Source organism: Laccaria bicolor, genomic scaffold (assembly GCF_000143565.1).
Source record: "Laccaria bicolor S238N-H82 LACBIscaffold_107 genomic scaffold, whole genome shotgun sequence".
Taxonomy (NCBI): domain Eukaryota; kingdom Fungi; phylum Basidiomycota; class Agaricomycetes; order Agaricales; family Hydnangiaceae; genus Laccaria; species Laccaria bicolor.
In genome coordinates this window covers 18,746-21,454 of record NW_001889978.1, presented here as the reverse complement: position 1 = coordinate 21,454, position 2,709 = coordinate 18,746, and the positions used below count along the sequence as shown (strand labels likewise).

At 46.3% G+C, this 2,709-nt stretch overlaps 1 protein-coding gene across 1 annotated transcript; it reads right to left on the bottom strand.

Moving 5' to 3' along the window:
• Positions 1-560: 560 nt before the first annotated feature.
• LACBIDRAFT_296173 (uncharacterized protein) lies at positions 561-2,684 on the bottom strand. The gene is made up of 9 exons (XM_001890523.1): positions 2,485-2,684; positions 2,414-2,438; positions 2,306-2,357; positions 2,059-2,249; positions 1,904-2,001; positions 1,426-1,591; positions 1,360-1,373; positions 1,185-1,300; positions 561-634 (listed from the first exon to the last, which is right to left on the bottom strand). The coding sequence occupies exons 1-9, from the start codon at positions 2,507-2,509 to the stop codon at positions 611-613; spliced, it is 711 nt and encodes a 236-aa protein (XP_001890558.1). The 5' UTR covers positions 2,510-2,684; the 3' UTR covers positions 561-610.
• Between the last annotated feature and the right edge of the window lie 25 nt (positions 2,685-2,709).

Sequence of the window (2,709 nt, the reverse complement as noted above, 5' to 3'; positions counted from 1 at the left end):
TGGTGTACAGTTCGGACCCCCCACCAGGTGAGTACTTGGAACTTGGAACCTTTGACCACCTTTCTGATTTATAGCCACAAGAACAATCAAAAATTCACGAACGTCCCCCAACGGGATACATGATCGGATTCACCTCCGAGCCTTCGTTGGGGCCATTGAACAGGTTGCACAGAGCGGTCGATGAACATATCGAATATCAATCGAGTAGCTCATCATCTGCAGTCGTTACTCGTCTTTCGGTGACTACGATGTTCTATTCACTCGGTCGGAGTCCGAGCCAGTGACTCGCTAGGGATCCTAAGGGATTTTCAGCCCTGTCATCTCTCGCGTTCAGAAAGAAACGTCTGTTGGGTTCCCATAGGGGACAGGTGTTGTACAGGTTGGAGTACCTTTTTTTGAAAGTCGCGTTACTGCCTTTCGCGCAAGTCCTCCATTCAATCATCGCACCAGCTCTTGGTCCTATTCCAATGCCCGGGGTCTCATACTACTGGCTTGTTTTGTTCGAGTTGGTGGCACACTTGCACTCTCCCGTCGACGCATCAGCTTCGCAGTTCATTTTTGTTCGGATTATGGCACATGCATCCAGACAACAAAGTAAGTACACAGGGAATCAAATGATAACGTCACGCCTTGCCTATGCCCCAATCCTCGTCGTCATTGTTCTCGAACATCTCAACTGCACTTTGTAGCTTGTCCATACTCTCGGGTTTCATCTGATACTCCTTGATCAATTGAATGATCTTCGCCAGAGCTGCATCCCGGTCAAAGCGGCCTGCCAGCTTCACATGTTCCTTAACCTCCTTGTGAACTTTGCTCCTTTCCTCTGAAATGTTGTAGGCCGTAAAGACAAGCTTGATCAAGCGGCGGGAAAGGTGCAAACGGGCGTTCACCACCAGGCCAAAAATTACTTGCATAATAATCGTGAAGTCAACGATGTACGCCATTAAATGTTGTAGCATGAGTGCACTGAGGTTTTCCCATTTAGTGTTTAACATGGCATTGCGAGGAAGACATATGATTGCTCGTACACATTGAATATCCACTTTGTCGAATCTGACGGCTGGTCATTTTGATTCCCAACAAGTTCGATCATCAACTTTTTCAGTTCCTTGCTTTCCAGATACTAGCAGCATAATTTCCATAATTATAAGTGAGAAGAAGAGGAGTGATGATAAAATATTTACCCCACAATCATCCTGAATGTTCCACACTTGAACGATATCAGTATGTAGAACCCGTTGACATTCTTCTATAGTGTTGCCCAGAAATTTCGCGCTAGCCGCGAGACCCATCCAATAACCTAACGGAGAGAGAGCAGATTAGTTGAACTTTCACTGAGGGACACTAGAAGATTCATACGCTTCTTCCCAACTCTTGAAATGGGTGTCAGCATTGCATTAAAAAGACATGTGTTTAAGTGCTCACGCAATCACCGCATCAATCTTCACAGCTGGATTCACGCGTTGAGCAATGGCAGAGACTAGTGCAACATCTCCAGCAACGTCGACCGCCAGGGTGTTTTTAACATAGTCAGTAGTGAGACGGACAAGCTCGTTCAACATCTTTCTGGTATCTTTGTATCCTTTAGTAGCTGCGTTGGCAAATGTAAGCACAAGCCCCAGAAATCTCTTCGCAACTTACTTGAGACGGGGATGTGCGGAATGTTTTTATCAACAACCTTTTCGAAGGGACCAACGCACAATTCTTGGAACTTTGCTCTGGCCTCTTCAGCAAGACGTGCATTTCGGGTTTCCGCATCCAAATGTTTGTTGCGTTTTTGAAACTCGAGATTGTTACCAAATTCAACCTGTCCTACCAACTTATCAAATTTGGTAAAAACGGTGATCACGGGAACTAAATCAAACAGTGAGCAATCGTCGATCAGAGAACACCGAGAACCTACCGGGGCCAAGTTCTCCTTTGGACTTCATACGGAATAACTCTTCCACCCCAGCCTCGAACAAACGATCACCTTCAGACAAGGATACTTGGAAACAAAGCCTGCGCAACACCTTCATCATCTTGCTCACTCAAGTGATCGAGGAGTGGAAAACATACCAGACAGCATGTACCTGATCCCTCACATTGGGCATGTCCTTCCGAGCTTTCAAAAAATAAACGACTTTCTTGAAGTTGTCACCCTCCCCATGCTCGAAGCCCTGACTGTCGTGTAGAACAAATCTTCTGTTTTCGCTGGCTATAATTGGAGTATTGATATTTGACACGCCAGCCTTTGAATGAGCCACGGTCTGGGGAAGGACAAGCTTTAGGAGTGGATTTTGAGAAGACAGGGAAGTGGCCTCACAGCATCCTTGACGCCGAAGCATTCGTTGATAAGGGAAGATTTCCCTACACCACTCTGTAAAAACAAACTGTAAGCTAATGCCTGAGGATAGAGGCATGAGAGAACTACGTTGCCGATGACCAGGACTCGGAACCTAGCGGAAAGGTAAGCCACAGTAGTCGGGGATTAAGCAGACTGACCGTTCGACCAACTTGAATAACTCATCCGTTGTGGGTTGTAGGTCGCCACTCGTCGCAGGTTCTGCCTTGGTTAAAGCATTTTAAGATCGATACCCGCATTACGCGGACGCTTTTGCGTTTGAGATAGAAGTCCACACACCCCTGCGTATTGGCTAAACTTCAGGACGACATCGAACTTGTCAAATGATTTTGACCATTCTAGAGTAGAAGTCCTGCATCAGCAAA

Bases quoted from the DNA above. Each gene is read 5' to 3' on its own strand.
- LACBIDRAFT_296173 (XM_001890523.1), bottom strand. From the start codon at position 2,509: ATGAGTTATTCAAGTTGGTCGAACG. The intron at 2,250-2,305 runs GTGAGGCCACTT...GTCCTTCCCCAG, and splicing joins GCTTCGGCGTCAAGGATGCT to ACCGTGGCTCATTCAAAGGC. The intron at 635-1,184 runs GTAAATATTTTA...ATTGGGGCATAG, and splicing joins ACATTCAGGATGATTGTGGG to GCAAGGCGTGACGTTATCAT.